The 24,621-nt window shown below is 42.4% G+C and overlaps 1 protein-coding gene across 7 annotated transcripts in view; it reads right to left on the bottom strand.

Annotated features, from left to right (window-relative positions):
* The window catches only part of BICD2 (BICD cargo adaptor 2), an 87,070-nt gene that overhangs the window by 39,754 nt on the left and 22,695 nt on the right, over positions 1-24,621 (bottom strand). For all 7 annotated transcript variants that reach the window (XM_035337260.1, XM_035337261.1, XM_035337263.1 and 4 more), the window contains exon 2: positions 2,550-2,762. In XM_035337260.1, the coding sequence (XP_035193151.1) occupies positions 2,550-2,762 (213 nt within the window). The remainder of the gene's footprint in view (positions 1-2,549; positions 2,763-24,621) is intronic.

Raw genomic sequence — 24,621 nt, 5'->3', positions numbered from 1 at the left:
TGATTTCTCTCATGGAATATTTCCAGACTCATTTGCTATTTATAAATCATCACAGAAGGCTTGTGCACATCCTCCTGTTTCCACTTACCTCAACAACAGAGGTGGAACAGCAGCTATTTGAATTTCTGCCGCTTTCCGATGCACTGTACTACAGCAAAGCCAAGTCTCTCAGGAAAGTCATGTTGACTTGAACTTTTCTGTGGGCCAGGAGAATCCTGGTATCTCTGTTCACACACTGTGCCTTTGTCATTTGATATAGGTGATTAAAAAGTGATTCAAAGCAGAATGCAATACACAATTTGACATCTTAAGAGAAAGAATCCCAAAACACATGGTCAATTGGCCCAGATGTTTTCATTTTCACACTAAAACTTTCACGCTATTTCTCTTCTATCTCCTCCCTTCTTCACCACACCGCAATTTATGGTCAACAGAAGAAAAAGCTCAGATTAAAAAGGGAAGGCAAGAAGAAAGAACACACTGAGATGACACAAAGCACTATGCAACCACTGGCTGCCAAAGTCACCTGCAGAGAAACCCCCATAACAGCAAGGGTTATTATTTATCGCATCAGGTTTAGATTTATTTTTGAAATAGAATTCAGTTTTTTGTGTTTTTTTTTTTTTGTATTTTTTTGAGTTCAGTTTCAAAGTTTAGAATCAAACACAATGTTGATAACCACCACCACCATTATTTTCAAGCAACTAAATGCATCTTCACCATTTCAGAAGAACACTTAAAAGAAAAAAAAAAAACAACACCAGAAGCTTTATAAAATGAGAATCTTCACAAGAAACCTGATATCAGCTACTTTCCCTCCTCACATGCTGCTCAGCTCCCAAAGGGTACCAGGGAAAAGGACAGAACAGCTTCCACCTTATGCAAGCACATTTGTGCACAAGGCTGAGCGGGTGAGGTGGGAGGACAAAGCACAAGAAGGAACACTAAAACCAGCTCATCCAAGGGTTCTGTAAAGGAAAATGCAGCTCCAAGCAAATATGGCTGAGTAGCTGAAATATGACGTTATCTAGAAGGAAAATCACCTCCAACTGCAGTGACTCAGCGAGCTGGATCAAAATCTGCTGATCAGCACGCTTTGGGCAGCGCTTGGAATCCGTTACCGACATAATGCTGCTACCTCTTGGGTGGGGAGCTTCTCTTTTAAGTTAGGAAATACAGACAAGAGTTGTGTGTGTGCTTGCAGCAACTGGTTGCTTGCCTAAGCAAGAGCACATGGATTGATTCCAGCTCCATTATCCCTCAGCCAGGACCCACAAAATTAAAGGTGAACTAGCCTGGCTTGTTTGATCACCTGTGACAGTCCCATGTACCCCCCCCCCCCCATTCCCTATCTACTTCTGTTGCACCCCAAAATGAGGTACTATTGAATCCCACTTCTCCATAGAAGTAACCTACGCTTTCCAAAAGGAGTCAACATAAGGCTTTTCATCTCCTCGTGAATTCCACTACCAAACATTACCCACATCTTTGTTATAATCCCCTAAAGTAAATTCAGACACTTTTGATTTTCAGTTTTGGTCATGTGAAATGCACCAAGATTAAGACCTGGGCTCTCAGATAACCTTCTCTTCTGGCAGAGACAGCTTGTTGATTGTCTCAGGGCCACAAAAGTCGAGTACATAATGCTTCAAAGGAAGGTGCAAGAAACCTCATGAGTAATAACTGAGGATTGTTTACCACATCCATCTGTGGTTTGCCGTCTTTGTAGTCTTTTTACTCAGTCTACATTTAAGCAATGATTTGAGCTCTTAAAACAATCTGAGCTACAGGTTTTGTAAGTAATCATATTGTTTAGTCAAATTCTCAGTGATTATTTCTCATCAGAAACAAGCAGTTTCAATACTAAAGCAAAAAAAAAGTGGAAGGTATATTGAGACTTAAGCAACCAATGAAAAAGTAAAAACCATCACTGTCATGAGAAAAAACACAAGGCAAACTTTACTGTTGCTCTTTGTGTGCAGTTCAGTGCTTTGTTGTGTACCCACACCCTTATAAAAATTGTGGTGGAAATAGCAACTGGTAATGTATAAAAAGGAGAAGCTATGCCCCAAATATTTTGCAGCAATAAAATCTCGATGGAGAACAGGGCAGGAAAAGTACATCCCGAACCTCTTTGCGCTTGGCCTGAACAGATAGATCCATGTGCTTTTTAAGCCAGTAGTTCCCTGATTGAGGGCACCAGTGTGCAGCACCTGCAGTACTGGCTTGGACACGCAGTCACATTTCTGTCAAGTATGAAATATGGTACTTTTTGCAGAACTAGGAGGTATTTGAACAAGGAAGAGGGAATTTGTACTGGTTCAGAAACACTGTGGCCATGACAGGCTGGTTCAGTGGATGGAACTGGAAAGTTGGATTTACTACTCTGCTGAATTACAGCTTCAGCTGGATTTAACACGGGAGACAACCAAATTTATCAGCATTAACAGATATTGAGCAGCTCAATAATATTTCTCAATGTGGTTACATAGCACAAAAAAGCATAACCACAATACCTGCTGTGATGTGCGTTGTTCACTTTTGCTTACCTCTTTCAGTTCCTGTGCAACAGAATTAAGGCGTTCGTTTTCAGACTGAGTGTTGGCAAGGACATTTCTGAGCTGCTTCAGTTCTGTCTGCAGCTCCATAACCTTCTTCATGTAGTACTCTTCCTTGGTAGCTGACTCCTGAATCAAGGTCTCCTCTCTGCTCTCTCCATCTGCTGCTACCTTCTTGTGGTTGGTATGGGCCTGCCCAAAAGCCTAGGACAGTCAGAAAGACCTGTTAGTAAACCCAGAATTTTGCATAAATAGCTTCCATTTTAAATAGTTAGAACTCTTTACCATGTTTTTCTGATACAAAACAAAGCAACTTTTTTCTACAGTCTCCCCTCCTGGGAGTAGACCCTTAAATATTATCAAGTCACTAATGCAGGGCTCTTGAAAGTAACGTGCATCATCCACCCAAACAGTGTTTTGAGATGCATAGGTTACTTTGGTAGAGCTTCGTATAAACCCTAAAAGGGTTTATAAAACCTTTGTAAAAGGGAACACCATTGTGTTAACTCAAGTCTGCTGTTAAATAAAAGCAAGACTCTGGCTTGCAACAAGACAATCATGAGATGACCAGAAGCTTCCGTGGGCATGCATTTTGCATACCTGGGTCAGACCCACTTGTATGACGACTGCACCACTGTAAACAGATTTAGTACCCGCAGCCTGTTCTTTTCTACTCTTCCTGATCCAGCTACACCAGAGACACTTACCACCACGTTCGGCTGCTCATTGCTGGAGATTACTGCCCCCTCAAACCTGCTAACCCACTTCAGCCAGAAGCAAGGCAGGCTCACAGAGCTGCTGTGCCACCAGGTTAAGCTAACCTGGGTCATCCTGGCTGAAGTAGGTCAGCATGTGCTCACCTGACAGCTCCGCTGGCTGCTCTCGCTGACTTTATCCCTAGCAGTGCACCAACAAAGGGAGCTAGAGGCAGGTCAGATGTATAACCTCTTCAGCAAAGCATGCATCTGTTTAGACCAGACTTTCTCCCCCCCCCCCCCTTTTTTTTTTTAAAGGAAAAAAAAGACTCCTACTTGTTTCTTAGGGGTTTTCATTTTTTCTGAAACTCTACCCAGGCAATACTCTAACATCAGTGTTCAACACACAAGCAGATAGACTTGCACTAAGAAGTGTTCTAAAGCAAGCAGTTTAACATTTAAGTAGGTATCTACCTGTAACAGTTTGCCTGGCATACAGACCACAGTCAGTGTGATCGATGAACGCTGTCTTCACATTGCTACACCTGCATGTACCACACAGCCCAACCCAAGATGCGTATGGAGCCTTCAAGTGCCACAGCATCTTTTGGGATGGCAGTGTCCATACAGCAGGTTCCCACAGTCACCAGTAACACAAGACATTCAGCCAGGTCAAGGACAGATCAGCATCTCGTAGAACCCTTGTTCAGTCATGCATTACATTTTCAACTAGTCATCTTCTAGTAGCTCTTCAGCTGGTATATACCGCCAATGCACACACACAAAATCTGTTTTGAACAGAAGGAGATTTCAGTATTTCTTACTTCCGTATATTAGCCCAGCTACATTCATGGTACAGTAATCACCAAATATACCATGGCTGAAACAGGTGATCAAAGACGCCGTCTCTGCCTACAGAGGAAGACACCCACCTACTGCTCCTATCAGACTGAATTTTATTTCAGATGAGTAAATCAGAGAAGTGGGAGACAAATATCCATTGAGGAAATTCTAGCCAGATTCACCAAGATGACCCAGGGGAAATTAAAAAGCGTCACATTTCAGACGGAAAGTAAAGCACCATCTGTGCGAGTCCTTGTCAAATGAGTTTCAGCAAAGCAGCTTAAAAGCCTAATACCTAAGATCTCCATAAATGTTAAAGGGATAGCAAAAAATATACATGCTCCTTCTGAAATACACTATCATTTTTCCATGAAGAATTAACATCTACCTCTTACAGACATACATTTATTTCAAATATCATGGCTCAGAGAAAGCGACGCTGAGCACCCTTTTGCCCAGTGAGGTGGCACCATAGTTTTGGCAGTGGGATGCCCATGCAGGACATGCTTAAGGTTCGGGATACTCACAGCCACATCTGATCAGCCAGACAGCAGAGTCTGAGCATGATTCAAGCAAGTAACTTAGCAATTTTTCTAAAGGAGAAAAAATATTGAAGATAATGACTAATTTCCTCTTAGGGCTTTGAATGCAGATGCTAAGCCTTGGGTCTCTCTAATAATGAAGAGAATTTCATCATTTTCCAGAAGCCACTCTTGCCAGTGACTATGTGAACACACAAACTGGCATAGCAGATGAGACTTCTTTTTTAATCCAATATCCTGTCCCCTATAAAGGCTAATGGCAGATGCTTTAGAGAAAGGTGCAAGAAACCCCATAATCTCCCAGAGGTGTGGATTGCCTTAAGCCTTGAAGCAGAAGGCTAAATGTAAATTTGGCAGAGCTATTAACATTTAGCTATGTTTATAAAATACCCCTTTATTTTTCATGGTTTTATGCAATTTTAGCCTTTAAACATCCTACAGCAGTATGCTCCATATATTAAGTCATATTCTTACATGACGGGGTTTTTTGTCAGTTTACAAGTTTGTCTTGTTTTAATAAAAGAGAATACCTTTTGTTTTGAGACTTGCGGGTATGTTACTCTGTTCTGTCATTCATTGTTTATAGATGCTTCCTTCAATTCCCCAGTGAAGGTGAGGTGAAGTTCAGTAAGCTATCACCGCCTTTACATTTGAAAGATTTTCCATGCTGTAATACAGCTGGACTCCCATTCTAGAAATGTCCTTTTATTATACCTTGTCCTGAATGGCAAGACTATCCGAACCAAAGGGAAGCTACAGACATCAGCTCCCTTGGACCAGCTGCAGAAATCAGCCCTATCCATGGTAACTTTTGTGGGCCCCGGTCACTTCTGCACAGCAAGGTGGTCATTTACTCTCATCCAGGAAGCTTGTGAAGTTTCAGCAGGAAGCTGCCGTTAGCTCGACAGCAGTACCGCCTGGGGACAGGAGCCTGGCATTAGCGCCTACACTGCACGAGATACAGGGCACCTTCATAACAAACATGGTCACCAGAGCAGGCAGCCTGGAACAGCTCCATCTGGGTGGGTTTCTAAGGGAACAGTTAAGAACTATCTCCCTTTTAACCATGCTCCATGAACTCTCTTGTGCATACCTCTAACCAACCCCCATGCATTCCCGTTACCAGCCATCTTCATAATTGTAACAGCCTGCGTGGAACAGGAAATTTAACTTGAACAAAATTGTCCAGAATTACAGGGCAATGCAGTTACCTCCTATGGAGTAAAACCTTCTGGGTCTGTTTTAAATCAAGCTATTAAAAAGGCAGACCAACTTTTTACTGACATGCATGAAGCTTATAAACCTGCACACACGCAGAAGCCCAGCATCTGCCCAGCCACTTTTGCTTTGTTTTAACATTATAGAAAATACAGAAAGAGAGTTCAAGAGTTCATGAACCAAAATACTGTTTTGCTATTTACTCAGCTAAATGTGCTCAAAGAAACAATCTATGCTGGCAAAGGCACAAGTAGCTTCCATCTGTTTCTTCAGAGAAAGCTGCAGAAATGATGGAAAAAGCCCTCCTTGGGTTTTAACGCAACCTGAAACTGCCCAAAACTGCCATTCCCCATCCCCAAAACTACCCAGAACTGCCATTTGCAACTGCCCCAAGCTGCCATTCCCCACCCGTCAGACACATATATGTGGTCTTCAGCCCACCTTCCCCGGGCACCCTGGGGAACGTGGCACCCATCTGCATCCAGTGCTCAGCTCAGGCTGAGCAGGAGCAGGAATGGGAAGGAGAAGAAGAAATAGCCTCAAAGATGTTTAAAGCAGTTGCACTGCCAAGGGAAGTCGCAAAAAAAAAAAAAAAAAAAAAAAAGAAAAAAAAAACCTGGAGGAGTTACAGAGCAACAAAGAGCAGAAGTAACACCTCCCTCCATCAAAATGACGGGGAGCTTCCTGTGCATAAGTAAACACTCAAGAAAACGGAAAACAAAAATATTTCAGTGAAGGAGCTTTGTAAGATAAATTGCACACTAATTCATGGCTCATTGCTGGTACACTGATACACTGTTAGGGTTAAAAAACACACAAGGAGGCAGAGGAAGACAGTTTCTTATAAAGAATACATGATTTGAAGGATTAAGAGAGAAGAAAATCTTGATGGGACTCAGGGCTCCACAACACTAACTGATGCCTGGACACTGTCTCATCCTAGTCACATGCAGTTTGACTTCCTCAGACAAAAAAATGCTTCTTCGGCTTGTTACCAATGTGAAGAACTTGAACAAAATTAAATACATATTGCACAAAAATGTTTTGCTAGTATAATTCTTTAGCCTTATATACAAGTCAAAATGACTTTACAAGAAAAAACACTTTCTTTCTTTGGTCAGATTATCTCGCATTCTTTGCTTGCTAGACAGAAACAGTTAAGAATTAACAAAAGGGAAAACCATACTGGAGGATGGCAGACACCAAAGGCAAAGGTCCGCTCTTCAGAGAGCTGCAAGTACTTGCCTAACCAGTCTCCAGGTAGCCTAGAGCCAAGCACGGTGCTTTGGCTATCATTTGCAGACAGCAGTAATGAGCTCACTAATGCCTCCTCACACATAGGAGGGGAAATGACCTTTCGGTCCTTTCTGTAACTGTGTGCTACTCCTTCGCACTCTGAAGTAGGCATACAGCTTTCTCCTTGAATATGTGGTTCTTGGTCTACAAAAGACTCTTAAACACATAGCATAAGCAACTCCACCTATAAATTGCTTTGAACAGTTGTGAATGAACACTAGCCAAGGATATTTTCATCCTCTAAGTGGCTTTAACGCTGTGCTCAAGCCACATAACTTGACTGAGAGAGCTCCCAGGAGGGAGCTGCGGACACCCCATGCATTGCCCCAACGTCTCCTGGGCAGGCCGAGGCTGGAGCTGGGGAGACAAGCTCTCCACTTCAGTACACCATCCTTCTGTCTGGCATTCAGGAAGGTTATCACACTTCTCATCCACAGCATCTCAAGGGTGTTGACCTTTCATTCAATAAACCTGAGCTTTGAGGGTTTTTTTTCAGAATTTTCATCCACAGGAGGAGAGGGACAGATGCCTTGGTGATCAAGTCAGTAACACGTCTTCCAGTTAATGACGCTTATTCTACCAAATTTTCACACCCTATAGCGGTTTTGTTTCCTTAAATGAAAACAGTTAAAAGGGGAAAGAAAGAGGCTGAGAAAACAAAATTCAAAATAACCATCCTTTTTTATTTTCTTTTCCCAAAGCACAGCTCCTCCTTGTCTGCAGTCCTTGCAGCACGCTGACTTATAAATTGGTAAATAAGGCTGGTGGGCAGGTGGTCCCAACAGGGGTGGGGTTATTTATTTTGCATTATAATACCTGCTAACTTTTTAGGTGCCCCACATGCAATCACACACACAGTACTCCGCAGAGCACAGATGCATATTATATTTTAATCACGTTTACTGGTAACATCTAGTTTCCCTTCTTTACTCTCTCAGCTGAAGTATAAGGCTGCAACATGCAAACAAGGCTTGCAGAGGGACAAAAGACATGTTTTTGCTAATCAACTTACCTCAAAAATAACTTTGGAAGAAAAAAAAGACCCCAAATCACCTTACTACTGAAACAAACACATATTAAATCTATAAGACTTTCTGGAACTGGCCCAGGCACACCCCCCCTTTGACGGGCAGGGTATTGCCTCCTTCATTCCTAGTTTTTCAAGGAAGAAAAAAAAAAAAAAAAGACACCACCACCACCTTTATGGACATGGATTACACAATGTACACCATCAAGCACCTACATGCTCCAGCTTGTTCAGAGATGACAAAACTCTTTGAAAATGCTAGTATTGCAGTTTTCAAAATTACATATTTTAGAGGCCAAGACTTAATTTCCCCCACTATTGAGCACATAAATCTAGAGTTGCCCAACATTTCTTTGTTCCCCAAACTCTGTATGAACCTTCTTTGTACTGTTGGTTATTTTGCTGTCTTGAGCAGTCAGATCACTTTTACTCGCATAAATACAAAGCTAGGAAAGCAGACACAGTTACAGGCTCTCTGCTTATCACCGATTTCCAGCCAACGTTAATGTTTGGTATATAAGCTCTGGATAAGATCAACAGCATAAAAACGCTAAGTCTCTTGCAGACATTTCCTGCTTTTTGTACTGAATTTTAAGGATATTTCCCGTCTTATTCCAGAAAGTGGGTATGATACCAAAAGAGCTAAAAGAAGAAGAAAAAAAAGACAGTCAAAGATCAATTCTTCAAGTCCTGTCAGTTATCTGTAACTGAAGGTGGATCTAGGAAAATGGAATTCAGAGACCTATCACTGCAAAGGAAAATAAATGCTAGCTTCAGGTGAAAGTTTAACCACAAATCCTCCAGCTGAAGGAGAGTTAAGATGCTAGTAAGGTACTTGCAGTAGAATAAGTAACACTTTATATCCAGGTTGGAATGAAAGTTATGTGCCTTTCTGAAGTAACTACAAATTTGCTTTTTTCAAGTGCCTAACAGAAAGAAGAAAAAGCAGAATATTTCAATAAAATCATTAAAGTAAACTATAGCACACTGTCACAGGGCAAAATCTGATCACTGAGATTAAAATACCAACAAAACATTAGAAACTTTGGCATATAAAACACAGTAACAACTTACAGGTGCATAAGCAAAGGTCAATACATTTTGGACAAGTTACTAAAGTTCAGGCGCTGTGGCTTAAGAATGTCTCTAATCGTTAGGGATTGCCTCCTCAGCCTGGTAGCTTCATTCTGCATCTCCCTAATGCTTTTTTTTTTTTTTTTTCTGGATCCTGTTGATCGGCGAAACCATGCTGGACTGAACAGATGACAGCTCTGATTCATTATGGCAACCCCTTGTTACACAGAAGGAACAGCTGATCTTTCACAGGTCTGAGCTCCTCAACCTACCATCGCCCAGCTAAACCTACGCTGTGCTTGTAAGCAGTCAGCATTAACATGGCACAGAGCCTCACTTTGCCCATTCCCTTTTGCCCTCCAACACTCAACAGGAAGCTTATCTTCCTTCCTCTGATGGACCAGCTGCTCTTAAAATCTCATGCCAAAGCACATGTAAAAACAAAAAATAGGCACAACAGAGAGATGAGAGGAGAAATGCTTTAAGTGAGCCACCCAGCCCGCTAGAGCAGGCCTGTAATGACAACTGCTGCATCATCGCATGCTCTATTCCTACCTCACCCCAGCTTTGTGATTTGAGGAGTTTCACCTGCACAGGACAGCTCTGCCTGCTGAAGTGCAGAACACAGTTTTTCTGACAAGCTATGTGTAAACCCATCTGCAATCTGAGGCTAAATATGGTTCTCAAATTTGTTCTGAAGAGCATTCCTCATCAAGAAAGCTGGTCAGGTCACATACAAGCTAGAATTTCATTTGCAAGCACTCTTCAAATGGCGCTAAGTAATGCTGGTATTTTCTTCCCCCAAGTGAAAATCCCACGTTTGCAAATTTTGCTCCTAGCAACTTCACTTCATTTTAATTATCAATATTAAACTAATCAGGATATGTTAATATGCATCAGAAGAATAATTAGCACTAAAAGCCACTCACATTTTTGTTCATGTTTCTGTCAGCCTCTGAATTTAATTACAAAATTTTAGCCCCAGTTCAGCTCATATTTTTTTTTCTCCTAATCAGAACCAAAATAAAAAGGTTTTCATGGCTTCAACAAGCATTGTGCATTTTTCATAATAAAAATTCATTATGACCACAATGATTGGAAACAGCAACAGCAAAGTGTAAAGACAGTACTCTGAAGAGATTTAAGCCTCTTTGCAGTGAGCCAGGAGTTGAATAAAAGGAGGTATTACATCCCTCTGGTGCAATGCGTTCACATATTTTCATTTTAAATTTTCATATGAAGCAGTCACATACACATTCTTCACCTTGCAGACCAGCACTGGACTAACAGCTGCTCATTAATGTCCTTAAACACATGTACTAGACTTGTCCCAGAAGCCCAGCGCCACAGGGACACAAGCCTTGCGGTGTGCTCCATAAACACAGCCACGCTGCCAGCACGGCCTAACCCCGTGCTCCCACTGCCTCAGCCCCGCGCCCAGCCCAACGCTGCCTTTCATTCTGAGCAAGGGGCTGACATGGCCGCACCAGGGCCTGCGGCAACCTTCAATGTTCATAGCAGGGCAGGAGAGAAGCCGGCCGTGCAGCTTCCCTGCCCCGAACCACCAGCCACAGCGGATCAGAACAGCCGTGACAGTGCCGGAGAGGAGCAGGCCAGGCCGCTGAGGGCCTGCCACCTTCCCTTCGCCATCACCAGACGTACTCCAGATTTAACAAGGCTTCACTTCAGCAGGAAGAAATAAATTCAAACGCCTTATAAGATCACAGTGTTCTCCCTCACAGATTAGAGGGACATTCCACAGATGATTTAGAAGACTTTTTTTTCCCCCAAAAAACGGTAGAAACACACTGGAGCCTATATTTAGAATGCACTGCTTCGATACACTGCTGCTGGGATGAAAAGGTTTGCTGATAAAAGACTAATTTAGCCTGTCAGCTTAGTTAGCTGGACACAAGCTGTACAAACTCACATGGTTCCAAGGGCTAAATGCAGCTGTGCCCAAATAAATAGGCAAGCAGCAACTCCACCTGTGGTTACAAAAGCGAGTGGCCACAAACCAGCGGGGCTGGACGCAGCTGGGAAGGGGCTGCAGCCACCTCACCTCTCCCAACAAACATGACTGATATGGCCCACCAAAATAAGGAGGAGGGTGAGGGGGGATAAAACAAGCTCAGTGAAGGCAGTGGAAATTGCTCAGAGCAATTTAAGACATACACCACTTAAAATCATTAGCATTGGACTTGTTTTGTTTAGATACGCCCCATTTCCATTGCCTTTGTGGTTCGGCATAGGCTCCTCTCAGAGGTGTGAATAAAGGGGTCTAGACATGCTAAAGGAATTACTCACCTGAGTTTGGCTTCAGGTGTGGAAATTGCTGAAGCAGCTAAGAATCAGTTTGCTTCCACAGTGAATTCATGTGAAAAGGTGTTAACGTGACATCCCTTGAGTCATGAGATTTAGAAATCCACAAGATCCAGCTTGAGGAGCACCAAGAGCGTGTTTCTCAGACACCCTCTCCTTGCCCTCCCAGATCACAGCTCAGGTGTGGCAGGGCTGCTCCCCTGCCCACTCCCTGTGGCAAGGCTTGCAGCCTCACCAGCGAGTCAATCTGGGAATTATTCTTAGCCATTTGAATCCCTACCGTTTGGTTCCTCACGCAGCTACAAAGCTTGGACTAGAACTCATAAGCAAGCAAAGTACTGAACCAGGTCCACTTTAATGAGCATAAGCAAAAATCACACATCATAAGCCAAACAAGTGCAGACAGAAGCAGTGAAGACAGAATGTTCATGCAACATCTGTTCTCAGCCACAGAAGTTCAAGCTAACAGATACCTGGAGAAAAAAAAACACAATGGGCAATTATAGAAAAAAAAAAAGTGATGACTGCAGGAGAAAAGAGCACAACCTGGTTGTTTTGTAATGCAAAAAGGGTAGAAGCTAGATACTTCAGGACAAGAAAATTATGATATTGAGATTTACTCCTACAGAAGCTAGACTTTTCTTTAGTCACTTATAGCTGTGCTTTTTTGGCACTGATTCCACACTAGTCTTAGACATTCAAACTACTTTCTTCTTAGTTTTTAAGTTTTCATGATATGGATGCCTGCCTATGCCAAAACCATCTCAAGACCAGGTATCAAATAGAAATTATTTCTGGACACTTTACAGAAGGAGGAATCCTTTGGGCTGTCCCATGCCACTATCCCACAGCAGAGTGAAAATTTCAGGTGGTTCCTCACCTCTTCATGATTTATACTTAAAACATAGCAAGGAGGGGAAAAGGTGGTTCTCTGTCATTTGTAACATCTCTTTAACATGTCATCCCACAAAATGGCCTCAATTGTATTATAGGAAGTGTTTTTGCTTAAGCACAAAAACAAAAATAAACATCAATTATTTTCAACTACCACTAGATTTACCAAGTGTCCTGATGAAACAGTACCTTTAGACCAGTAGACTATGCAAGTTGAGAATTTTTAAAACCTTTCCCCACCATTTCCTATGAGAGGGAACAATAAGCAAACTTAAGACAAATCAAGCAAGACCACCACTGCGAGCACTGCTGCAGTCAGGAGGCTTAATTGCAAATGCAATCCTGCAGCCTGCACGTGACCAGCCTTGCACCACAAACAGATTTGCCTGCAAATGGGTCAGGCTGTCATGCATAATTCATAAGAGCTTCCCCATGATTTGTTAAGATTAAACCAGACACTGTTAGCCAATAGCTCTCTGCTATTAAAAAGCATAAAAAAATTGGTCACCAATTAGTCGCACTGTATCCTTCTGTCTGACAGATGTACCATACACATGCTGCAATGGATTGTATTATGCATAATGTTAACCTAAGAGTGGTAAGTAATGGGACACGTTTTCAGAAAAAGCTTTTGGATTTCATACAAGGTAAGAGATTTCAGGAGTGTTAAGTGTCTCTGACACAGCACAGGAAAAAAAATAACCACAGCTCAGGTTAACAAATCCATGTCTCAGACCTTAGTTGCTCAGTTCTGTTTCCTGAGAGAAGAACTGCATGGTCAACATTTGTGTTAGACTACAAAAGGATCTCCATTTAACATATCCACGTAACACTGGGTAATTTGCACATACATCTCAGGTCGCTGCTGCTCTCTGAAGTGACAGGCAATTTACATCAGCTTTTTACCTTACATGTAACAGTTTTACACTCTCTTATCGTGGAGAATCTACTCTTGCAGAATGGAACATGTGTCACAGCCTGTTTTTCATGAGGGAAACAGTCACAAAGTGGTTAAAGAATACATTCAAGGTTAAACATCAGTCAGCATGAGGGAAGGAATAAACTTGAAGTCTGCAGTCTCCTGGTCAGGCACCCTTCAAATTCATTGGTCCTCCTCTCTGCTAGCAAATACCTACATTGAGAATTTATTCCTGCTGGTGTGCTTTAATCACACACAATTATCTAAATATCCTGGCCATGCCTAGTCACCACAGCACTAAATAGATGGTGCTACACGAGAAGAAAGGTGATATATAAGTTATCTGGTATTGTTCAAAATTAAATCAAAACACTTTAAAAAAATCTCAGAAGAAAACCACACAAGGATTTACCTGCACAGTTTCTGTTAGGTGTCACGTTTGAGTGACACACTTGAGAAGAACAAAGAAAGGGCAAGGAATAGGATAAGAGAGGGAAGGGAGAAAAGTCAATCATTTGTTACATAAGTTGTCTTTAGAAAACATGAATATATTTAAAATCTGTTAATTAAAATTCAAGATCAAAGCAAATGTATCGGCACAGGTATATATATAAGTACATAAGTAACAGTAACTGATCACACACACACACATACAAATGTCAAAAAAAAAAAAAAAAGGTAATGGCTGATGTAAATTCTAAGCCAGATCCTGGAGTCTTCAAAGCAAAACAACATTGTGGCTTGTGGATTTGAAGCAGTTTCTCAAGACCTGTCAATAAAACTATTAACATACAACATATGTGGCAATCCAAATTTGGATACAAGCCAAAAAACCTTTTCTGAAATAGCTTGATAAAGAGATCCAGAAAAAAAAAAAAAAAATACATGCATATACACCCCGGATGTACAGCCTAGTTTAACCTTACCATTTACTTCTTGGGTCTTTTTCATTTTACTAGTCCATAAAATCTTTAGTTCATTCTCTATAATTCAGCATGAGAATGATGGTAAGAGGCCGAAATCACTTCAGAGGTCAAAAGGCTGGTCACTAATATGACAACACCATCTGCATAAAGCTAGATCACTGACATAAGCCTTATCCCCAGGCTGGCACAGCTGCTAAGTCCTAAGCTAGAAAAGAGTGGGCTGAGAGGAAAAGATAGAAAAATCCTAATGTGATGGTCATACTGTGTTCAGGTACTGCCTTTTCCTAACCTGGTCAGTCCGAGGCACAGAGGAGATTCACAAGCTTCAAGTGAACTGCCAAAAAGATTAGATTTTTCCTGTCCACACCCCAATTTCACTGCTCTCAAAAGAATAAAGGAAAAAATAAAATAAAATCAAAAAGCCCACTACACAAAAACCACCAACAACCACCAAAAATCTTTGCTCATAGAACTGCTTGCTTATATTAGAGTGCAATTTTTACAATTGCTTCCCTTTAGACAAAAAAAAAAAAATCTTTGCTAAGTAAGAAAGTTAAGCACTAAGAGCAATAAATAACCAGAAGACAAGAGACTGGTTTTATTCCCAGCTCTTCAATGAATTTCTCACATTACTGTTAGGAAAGCCATTTCATCATTTTCTGCTCATTTTCCTGACCTACATGAGAGAAGCAAAAGTCTCAGCACCCTGTGAAGTAGAGAAGACATAGCAGTAAGCCTGCAAAAAAAGGAAGGGGACACACAACAAACAAGTTTTGCTTTTGTACTTCACTGTTGCACTTGCCTGGGGTTTACTCAGCCCTCTCCTAAGTTGCACCCTGAGCCCATGTATTTTCACACGATCACGCCACTGGCCTCCATGTCTAACCCACAGCAGAGCCCAGGGCCATCTCTTCAGAAGCAAAATCCGCAGAATGAGCACAGTTACTCCATAACACACAGTATCAGACAGACTGGCAGGCAATTATAAGAGTATTTTTCATTTCAGTTTGATCTTCTGTCCTGCAAGCACCAGCACCACATACTAGTGAAAGCCAATGCGTTTCTGTAATTTCAGCTTTCCTAATTCCTCAGACAATTACTTTAACAACCAATTTTCTGAGATTAAAAAGTAATCTTCAAAAGTATGAGAGGGGGTTGAAAACGCTGATGAAAATGGGATCAATCCAACCCCAATCAGTACGCTGGCAGCAAACCACCAACTCCTGCCTAGCTGCGAATGCCCCGGAGTCAGAAGGCCTGGTCGCAGCAGGCTCTCATTAACGCCGTCAGCTGCAAGTGGGGGACGGGGCCTCACTAACAGCCCGTGGCCTACACGCACAACAGCACATGCATTTCTCCTTGAACCTCTTCTTAATAAAAGAAACATGCAGGCAAATAGGACATGAGTGTCCTTTATGCTCGTTTCTGCTCAAGTGAAGCCAACGTTTGTCTGCGTGCTGCTGCTGAGGGCACCAGGCCGCCCCGGGAGCACGTTTCTCCCTGTTCTCCAGGCCAAGCATCCAGCAGCACACAGTGCTGAAACGTCAGGCAACAAGGGGCAGTCTTTAATAAATGCCGCACTGCCCTTTCCTCCGCAGTGTCACGCTGCTATATGGAGCTAATTGAACGTAAAAGATGAGCGGATGTGAGGCGTTAACCCTTGTTTTATGTTTAGGGGCTGCAGCTTGTTGTAGCAGCGTACAGCCAACCATCCCAAGCACACTGCTAAACTGACAAGCAAAGTGCACATGCATTTGACTGAAAGGCATGTTAAAAAGAATGGAAATTAGTTTAAAACTCACTGAGCAGAAAAGCAGGCACAGGCACAGGAGTAAGGTGATATAAGAGACAGCTTAACTGGAAGTAATCCCATGCCTTTTTCAAGGGTTTGATAAGCACAGTGATGTGTGTGCGTGCACTAGGAGAGCAGCATTACATATGTGCTGTCACTAAATACACCACACAGATGCTCACTTGCCATTTGGGAGCCCCCTAGTAGCTGTATTCCAGCTTTTTGTCTGATGTAAATTGAATAGGATTTGTAGAAGCTCCACTTCTAAGGGGCTGTCATTAGCTCTCTTTTATAAGGGGTTTATCCACCAGAAATTGAAAAGAACCCAAACCACCAATAAAGAAAGCACAGTTAATCAAGATGACTGCCCTTAATTTCTTTTTTTTTAGTATGTGTGTGTATATATAAGTAATTAGACCAAAATCAAACAAAGTATTTTCCTTTAGTTGTTCTTTACAATAACTCAGATTCACGGCTCCGTGTTGATGAGCAGAGCAGGGAACACTACCCATTGTATATCCTTCCTTAACAACAAGCACCGAAGTGTGCTCAGGGTCCACGTCCGCTCCTGTTGGTGTCAGCGAGCCGCCATCCCTGCCCGTACACATTACTGCCAGCTGACTTCCAAGGGGGATGGCTGGAGAGTGTGGAGTTAAAAGCTAGAGGACATTAGTCACAGTGCATTTCATTCATCACTGTTCCCTCCCTGTGGGAGGGAGGGACTTGCCCTCACCACAAGCCTGGCCATGGAAGATGTGAAGGAGGAGCTGCTTTGTTACCCAGCTGGCGCTACAAACCAGCACACACATCTTTCCAAAACATGATCTGTCGCTCACACGCACACCCAACTAGCACCAAAATTCATCTACCGACAGCATGGAACATTCCCCCTCACCCTCCCTGTCCTATGTTGGGGACAATTAGCAGGACGGTGCCCCCACAAATGCTGGGTACAATCAGCAGGACAGTGTCCCCACCACCATGTCAGAACCCGCAGCTCCTCCGACATTCATCTTCCTGGGAAAGCCACCCAGCAAGTGGCTGGCTTCAAAGCCTGCCTGCGAGTGAGTGGCTAACGAGCAACTGCGCCAGCCCGTCTGGGACTGGGCACCCAGCCAAGAGATGTTTTGTTTTTTTTTTGAGGGGGGAGAAAAATTACAGTAACTGCAGTGGGGAAGGAAAATTAGAAGGCCTCAAGTGCATCTTGCTGAGCTTATATTACAGGGTTGTGGGGGGGGTTGGTGTGTGTACATATGTGCTTGCTTTTAAACAAAGCAAAGGAAGAGCATGAGGTGGGTAGGAAGGCGAAGGGGAATATTACAGAAAGAAGTCCACAGAGTGCTCTCTTCAGAATAGTTTCAAGCCTGGTGGGCAAAGGGGAGAGGGAAGAATAAAAAAAAAGCACTACCCAGAGGCATTTTTCTCCCTCTGCATCATAACAGATCAATGAGCTAATGGTCTTGTCTGTTTCACGCAGACATCTGCACTTTAGGACCATGGTTCAAGCACAGGCCTCAAAGAAAAAGAAAGATGCCACAGACAGAGAGAGCTATACAAGATAAGGAGTTAATGCTACTGAACATTAGCACCATTTATTAGTGTGAGAGTAGAAAAGACTATGGACTTCTACCCACAAGTACAAAGGGTGTCCTTCACTGTCCACCAGGGTATCAAAGCACATGTAATATTCGGTCTTTTTAAAATCTCACCACAGAAATTTTGATAATCAATTGTTGATTTTTAAATCCTTGGGCTAAGTTTTATTCAATGCTTTCTTTGTACATGCCACCTCAAAACATCAGTTTGATCCTGTTAAATGGGCTATCTTCTCCTGTGTATGAATCAAGAGGAGATTGCAAATAGATTATGAAAAAGCATCCTGTTAGACTGCCACTCTTCTGCAGGCACTCAAGAGGTGAGCAACTGTCACAACTCACATATCAAACAACAGTGAAGAATTATAATGTAGGTATTACCTACAATGACATAATTAGAAAAATAAATCAAAAACCAAGATCAGCGATCTGTAAATATTATACTAGTTCTCTGGCAGCTGGCTACAAAATGTAAGCTGTAACTAAAGCCTTTTAATGGTCCTAAAAAGATGTGATGAACATTCAAAGGGTGTACAATAAAAGTACAATAAGGGTACAATACAAATGTCAGAAATGTAATAGAAATGTCAATAGAAATGGTCAAAGGGGTACAACAGAAATGTGAGGAAAACCTCATTCCTTCTTATAATGTTAGTTCTTTACTTAAAACTCAAGAAAATCTTACTGAAATACACACTTCATATAGAACAGTGTAGGGTTACCATAAATACATTCCCAATCCTTTGTTATTAAAATATTGGGCAAATTCACAGCAGATAAACTTATGTGCTATTAAACATGAAGATACCAGTTGCTGTTCAGCAAGCATCTGATCAGTAAGTCCCTGAAAATTGAGTAAATGTGTTACGGAGGTACCACTGCTCATGGTATTGCATTCCTTGTCTTTACCTTCAACCCACGCAGACAGCTTGACGTGGAGATTAGTATTAACTAACATTCAATACCTTTAGCAACAGCATCGTTCCTCCATGCATGCACTTTTTTGCTCTTTTACCTTCACCTTTATATATCTTACCATGATGCTATTCCCTGTCAAAATTTTGTTACCACTACAAATTTGTGCAAAAAAAAACAATAGAATTAAGAACCTCTAAAGAGATGTGTAATTGTATTTAACCTTTAAATTTAGGAGTTACCATCCCTAACTGACAAAGCAAGTATATGCATAATATCCTCCACATATACTAAAATGAGAACAGTGTAATTGCCCCCCACATACACAAATGTTGATACACCTGCAAACAGTTTGGCTGCAATCTGGGGCATACTAAGTGAGGAGATGTGTGGCCTCTCTGCAGGCATGGGCAGCCACCTCCCCCTGTGGCAGCCTCCCACCTCCAACCCAGCACAGCTGCCTCCAGAGCCCCAGCCCACGCTCAGACAGTGGGCAGCCACAGTGTGGGTGTTGGGACAACCATGAGCAACTCAGCTCCCCATCTGTTTCTCACCACTGTGAAAGCTCTTGCTTTTCCACAAGTTCGGGAGCAGGCTCCTTCTCCCACACTCAAACATCCCCAGGGGCTTAATGCAAACCTTAACTAAGTCAGCAGAAAAAGATTCACAAACACAAATTACCATTGATCTAGTACCTACAGGGAAGTCAGGAGGCTTTTCAAAACAATACATTTCCCATCATAGCAGCCTACCCCACATGTGGCCCCCAAACTCATCTTCCAAGAGGTGATGCAATGGTAAAGCTTTGGGCAAAATCCAGTTTAAAAAAAAAAAAAAAAAAAAAAGTCTAGTTTTTAACCTGTCTTCAATTTTGTTAAAAGGTTTACTGTTTCTTTGGTTTAAGCCTACTTAATACACAAATAATTCTGGTTCGCAGACCTGAGAACATGGAGCAATAACAGTCCTTTCAGGGGATCAGCGCAGCACAGACCTGCAGCAGAGCTCGCTCAGTGTTAGGTGTCTGTTGTGTTTGCTTCCCTGCAGTTACAGCCTCTTATGATGTGACATGTTGCTGCTACACCATGAATTACTTTTCTATAAAGTTAGCATAAAAATACAAGATAAGATATAACATCTCATTCTCACACTGGTAAGATTACTTATTAAGTATGAGCATAACTGCTTATGCAACCAGTGCTTAATTGCGGAGTGCTGCAAGGTCGACCAAGAACCTAAGCCTGCATGGAGTGCCCTGCTCCCTGGCTCAGCACCCAGCTCCAGCGAGACTTAACCTCTCCCTCACCTCCTCTGCCCCAGCCCAGCACTTGCAATTAGAGAACTGAGAAGACTATTGTTTTAACAGGGAGCAAGTTTGGGCATTTAGAGATGAGAATATATAGCTTCCACTCGCTCTGTAATTATTGGTAACCAAAGACCACCCACATGCACGGAGTTCAGAGTTAACACCTCGCCCCCGTCTCTTCAGTACTGAGACAGGGCGCTGCGGAAGGTTTCACTCCGCAGTAAACGATCTTTTATCTATACAGCTAACAATGAGCATGAAACCCTGCAGTTATCTTCTTGTCTCTTCTTTTTCATACACATAACACTAGTTAATAGGAATTAGCATCCCATTGTACAAGAAACGCTCCTAGGAAGAACACTTGCCTGCTGAACAGGCACCACCCACTCAAGACACAACAAGAGGAAGTGAATCGCATCCTGCGGAACACTTCACGTAAAGCCCATTGCCCTGCTGCTTGCTGAACTGGTGTTGGCTTCCTCTGGTGTGGCAACACGTCTGGGTGAACAAGCCCTGGTCCGCAGGGTGTCAGCAGCAGGGTTGTGTAAACGCAGCCCGGCACGCACACCTGGGAGCTGCTGGCACCAGCATCAACCCAGACATGGGGCACTTTGGGGAAAAGGAAGAAAGTCTGACTAATTACATAAAATACCTAGCACATTTTTCATCACTGAAATAGTAAAAGAACTAGAGAATTTAATCCAGCTGCAACTACATGATGTTTAGTGTCTGGCTAGTATAATATTTAAAGCAAACTCCAAATGAGTCCCTTGATTCCATTTCACAAGTTTTGCTTGCAGCCTGCATCCAGGCTTCACACTGAACTGCAGCACACCCAGGTACCACTGCCCATTACAGTTGCGTATTGTTTAAAAATAAAAACAAAGACCTAAATGTGTCTGCATCTAGTTTTAAGGTTTGAATTAAAAAGCAAGAAGTAAGGAAATAAAGAAAATAAACCAGCCTCCTTCTCGCAACCCCATTTCAGTGATCAGACAGTAGGGAGCAGCCGCACAACCCCAGCACACACAGGACCAAGCCACTGGTGTGCACCATTTCATCTCAAACACGTGGCTCAGCCAATGCTACAGGGATGGCTGTCGGGTACCTGTCACAGGTGTCTAGCTGCTGGTGATATTGCCGCCAGAAATGACTCAAGGACAAGTTTTTCCATAATAAAAAGGAGAGCATGTATGAATTTCAGCCTACACATCTCCATAAGATGCCTTCTGGAACAAAGGAGAGCATTAGGGAAGAGGGAACCACAGCCCCAGCAGACAGCAAGGCACCGGTGCATTACCTACAAACACAGCACACAGGAAGCAAAGGCTTCCTTTTCATCATCATCCCTCCCCAGCTGCCCCACCAGCAAGCTGTGCAAGCATGGAGGAAGCAGCAAGGCCACATGACACCCCAAACCACAACAGCTATTTTTACACAGCCCAGGCAGCCTTACAGCAGTCGCTGCCTATGAAGAAACTTGCTGGTTTCACTGGTAGGCACAGTAAGAGCACAAGATCTTGCTAAACTGGCTGTAGCAGAGACCTACCTGCAGACAGTCACGCACCCCCTGTAGCAATTAGAGATCCAACCCCTGCACTCAAACCTGCTCTGTGTCCAAGGTACCTGAAGAGATGGCACCCAGGCCCAGTTACCCCACAATACTGCTTTGTAGCCATCCAAAGGGTCCCTAAATCACTGTTGTCTTACAACACTATCAGCAATAAAGCAAATGCCTCTTCTTTCTCTTCAAAGAGAACGTCAAGATTCACATTCAGTTTTGTTTTCCAACTTAGGAGCAGACTCTGAGTCTCCGAAGCCCAGACTTGACTGTATCATGAGCTGCTCTGGCACCTCTTATGCAGGCTCTTTCAAGTGCCCTATTGTTTTGGGGATTACAGACCATTTGCAATTACAATCATCAGAAAAAATGATGCTTCCTTTTTATGCCTCTGAGTAATTTATTGGACGTAACTGAATACTAATTCTATACTATCTGAAGTTAAACATAATTTCATTATACATTTTCATATTCATTTTACTTTGGTAGATCCCTGTATTTCCAGATATCCATTTTACAACTATCTGAAGAATGATAATCAGCTTACCCACCTACCTTGCGTACATACCTCAGGCCATACCTCAGCTGGCGGCCCAGATGAAGATGCCTACACAAGGTTACTCAATTCCTATTGTCACACAGTAAGCCACAAACAAATAATCCATTTTACACCACGGGGCTTTGCTAATTAGCATTTGGTCCTTGAGTTATGAGAAACAACTGCAATTTCGCAGGATTTTTGAGCACTGTTTCAGAACCTCAAGAGACTAATACACTGATGTAATCAACGTTAACACAAGCCCACTCTAATTTCCTTGGCATCAAGGCTTCAGCACCTTGACACGTAACAGCATCAAAAAATTCAACACCAAGCCAGAACAAAAAAGGCATCCATAACATTAACCACCCCAGCTTTCCCAACCAAAGCTTGAGGTCTTTCTGAAAGCATGGATAAGCTCCCTTGATTCATTGTGAAGGTTTAATGGATGCCAAAGCCACACATTAACTAGCTGTGCCATGGTAGAGAGAAAGGCATGTTATCCTTTGCTTACTGAGTAACTCCAATGTGTCACAAGAGCAATTAAAGACCTTTGTAGTTAACTATTGACGAATCTCATTCCATTCCAACTCCAGCTATAACTGCTGGCTCAAAAATGCAACTTCAGAACAAAGTCTTTTCTTGTTCCCACTACCTGCCCTAAATTTTACATCAAGGGCTTAACTTCTGCTTTCATTTGCAGAAATGTAAGTGGAAGATGCTAAAGGTTGAGACCAATAAAAACAAGTATAGAGAGTAGGCATTACCAGAAGAGATACCCAGTCTTCAGTCATATGAAACAGTTAGATCAAGTACTCAGCACGTCTGAAACCCTTCCCAGATTTGCAAATATGCCATTCTTGCAGCGACTTCTTGCCACTTCTTTGTGCCATTCCCAGTTTTGATAAGGCAAATTAAAACACACCCATGAAGCTTCACCCAGTACAGATGCTTGCTCTTATTGATTTTAATAAGCTTAATGTGTTTTTTAGTTATGAGGAATTACTACTTGCAGACTTTGAAGGCAGAGATCCTGCTGTTATGAATTGCACATCTCCATTAAAAGCATCAATTCTTTAGTGCTTGTCACTCTTCTACCTATGTAAGGCCCTTGTGTTTAAAATGTTGAGCACTTGTTAAATTAGGACAGTCCAAATGACTCAAATCAGGATGCTTTACAGAATCTCAAAGCTCCTTTGCCCACTAATTTTTCTTTACTTAGGTCTACATTTAACACAGTCATGTGAATTTTCAATACATCTATTCCTCCTAATGAGCACAGCCTTTCTTCACAAAGCTTTATTCTAACATGCACACACAAAAAACTGCCATTGTAACCACAAAGAAATCCTCGCTGGCACAAAGCTGGCTGCAAAGGCAAAGCTGAAGCCATGTGAAGTCATCTGCCACAGATAACGTCCAGCTTGTGTTCCGCACACAGGAAGCCTGTGACAGGAATCTATGCTGATTGCAGTGAGATCAGGAGCCAAATATAGCCCAACAGGCTGTCTCCCTGCTCCATTCTGTCCTCCTCCCTGACAATACAACAAAATGGCATAGATCCAAGTGGATTACATTAAGATATTATAGCTTATTGTTGTCTTATGCATCCTGCCTGAACCGCAAGGCAATACAATTGCAGGAAACAAACAGGTTAGAGCGAAAAGAATATGGGTGAGCAGTCAAAGAATCTACCAGCTAGACCTCTAAACACACAGAAACATGCAGACAGGTGCAGGGTGCACAAAACAGCTGAGTTTATCAGTAGGTGTTGGATTCCTAATTACAAAAAACAGCTACAGCAGAAATCATCTCCAACAGCAATCTGCTGGGAATCACAAAAGCACAAAGCCCTTCAACATCAGTCCTGTGGACTTAAGCCCCCGTTAGGGAGCAGAAAAAAAGGTGACAGACAAGTTAGCATGGAAATAAGGAGAAAGTAAATTAAGACCAATTAACTCATTTGAATTCCATGACAGAGGCCACACAGTCCTGATTACGGGAGGAATTAAATAGTGCATGCCAGCACAAAGATCACCAGAGCTACAATTATTCCTGGCAGACACTTTTCAGAGCTTCTTTTCCCCATACAGGCAAAGGAGGACGTCTCCCTTAACAGCCCAGTCCTATAAATAAAAACAGCAAATAATAAAATTGACTTCTGACACTTCAGCTGGAAATAATGGTCTTCACTCAAGTAACACTGAATGCCATAATTAAACTGATGCGAAACAACAGGCCCCATCTCAAAGCAACCTGTCTATTCCTAAACAAATAAGAGAAGGTAGAATAGCAGAATTAAGTTTATTTAGATACTTCCCCCTTCCACCAAAAGACGCCAATGGAAAAAAATCTGTATCTTAATGACTTATTTAAAAAAAAGTAAAGGAAGGAGTCCAGTGAGGACTCCTCAGGTTGTCAGCATGGTTCATGCATGGCAAGTTTGAGTCCCAGAATTTACTCACCATATTTTGTTCATATGAATACAACTCCACACAAGACGTGTGACAGATTTGCCCTCATGCTAATAAATGGCAGAACATACTTGTAAGGCAGAGAACACCTTCTGTCTGATGGGCTCCTGTGTCAAATAGCACGCCATT

This window comes from Oxyura jamaicensis, chromosome 12 (genome assembly GCF_011077185.1).
Source record: "Oxyura jamaicensis isolate SHBP4307 breed ruddy duck chromosome 12, BPBGC_Ojam_1.0, whole genome shotgun sequence".
NCBI classification, from domain to species: Eukaryota; Metazoa; Chordata; class Aves; order Anseriformes; family Anatidae; genus Oxyura; species Oxyura jamaicensis.
Note: the sequence above shows the minus strand (reverse complement) of the source record. Positions and strands in the feature narration are given on the sequence as shown.